At 43.6% G+C, this 1,605-nt stretch overlaps 1 protein-coding gene across 1 annotated transcript in view; it reads left to right on the top strand.

Annotated features, from left to right (window-relative positions):
* Positions 1-1,605, top strand: part of pnpla7 (patatin like phospholipase domain containing 7) — a 53,759-nt gene that overhangs the window by 33,977 nt on the left and 18,177 nt on the right. Inside the window, exons 19-21 of the mRNA XM_015379923.1 lie at positions 124-247; positions 328-517; positions 681-830. Coding sequence (XP_015235409.1) covers positions 124-247; positions 328-517; positions 681-830 — 464 coding nt within the window. The remainder of the gene's footprint in view (positions 1-123; positions 248-327; positions 518-680; positions 831-1,605) is intronic.

Below are 1,605 nucleotides of genomic sequence, written 5' to 3'. Positions count from 1 at the left end.
GTAACAAATGCATGGACTAGTTTCTCAGCATCACCCCTGGACAGGAGATTCCTAATTTTTGCAAATCAATCTATCACTCTGTTTAATGGCGGGGGTTCTTTTTTTGAATCTGTCGGGTTTTAGACAAGGCGACAAGTCGGACAGCACCTTCATCGTCCTCAGTGGTCGATTGCGCTCTGTCATTGCAAAGGAAAATGGCAAGAAGGAGTTGGCTGGAGAGTACGGCCGCGGGGACCTGATCGGGGAGGTGAGCGGTGACAGATTTGGTGTCCACAGCACTGCTGAAATATTGAAAAGAAGACCTGAGATTTGTGGGTTTCTGACCAGGTGGAGGCCCTGACGCACATGAACCGAGCCACAACGGTCCACGCCGTCAGGGACTCTGAGCTGGCCAAGCTGCCTGAGGGAGCTCTGAACTCCATCAAGAGGAGGTATCCTCAGGTGGTCACCAGACTGATCCATGTGCTGGGACAGAAGATCCTGGGCAACATGCAGCAGGTCAACGGGCCTCTGAGCGGTAATCTCTCAACCTCTAGAGCTGCACGCTGTTTTTAAATCTGGAATGCACAATGCTGGTGCCGTGTTCGGTGGAATATGTTTCTCAAACGTATTTGGCGCTGAAATATTTTCCCTTCAGGCTAAAATATCCAGGAAAAGGAATCATCTTCTCTTCCCTGCAGGTCGCGGTCTGGCCCTCCACACACCGACCAGTAAGTGGGATGCCGGGAATCCAGCCTCTAATCTGTCTACTGTGGCCATCCTGCCCGTGTCTGAGGAGGTTCCCCTCACCACCTTTACTCTGGAGCTGCAGCACGCTCTTAGTGGCATCGGTACGTCTGCACGCCCCCTTTAAACAGATGGCTTTAGATGCTACTAGTCTCAGGACAAACATTAATATATGGAATTTCAGGAAGTCCTGTTTACATGGCCGCTGGAAATAATTTTGATCAGGGGGGCTGTGAAAATTTTTGTTTTTGTTCTTTCTGAACAAATGACCTATGAGTCTATACGCCTATTGAAAATACAATTAAAAAAAATAATAAAATAGATTGAGATTCACTGCTTTGTTGTCATATACACGCAACCAGGGTCTGTAACACACAGACATCATCAGTTCTGAGTAGGGTTGTCAAAAGTATCGATACTCAAAAAGTATTGATACTGAAACGTTGTATCTGGATACAATACTCATTTTCAAAAGTATCGATACAGTGCCACCACCAGGGGCACCTAAACAGTCATTCATCTAAAGTGCAGAATAGAGGACAATGCACTTTCTGAACACTGTGTGATTGAATAATTCTGCGCACTTTTCAGTTTCAGACTTTTTTTTGTAAGAGGTGCAGCTGCTGAGAATTATTTTTGTTTCTTAACCGGTTTGGCTAACGTCATTGTTATTTGAGCAAAGCATAGCCAAGGAAAGAACACTTAATTTTAATTTTGTACGTTTTTTACCAAGCTTGCTTAACCCTTTAAAGCCCGATCCAAGAATAAAACAAAACAGAAATTTACTTTTTTTGGGGTTTGAAGTCCTTATTTGGCCTTTTAACAAAATATGTAAAAAGAAAAAAACAGAAATACATTTTTGATATTAATAATTTATTA

This window comes from Cyprinodon variegatus, unplaced genomic scaffold, assembly GCF_000732505.1.
Source record: "Cyprinodon variegatus isolate N-32 unplaced genomic scaffold, C_variegatus-1.0 Scaffold203, whole genome shotgun sequence".
In the NCBI taxonomy this organism is placed as follows: Eukaryota; Metazoa; Chordata; class Actinopteri; order Cyprinodontiformes; family Cyprinodontidae; genus Cyprinodon; species Cyprinodon variegatus.
The sequence above is the reverse complement of the archived record's forward strand: the minus strand, read 5'-3'. Positions and strand labels throughout refer to the sequence as shown.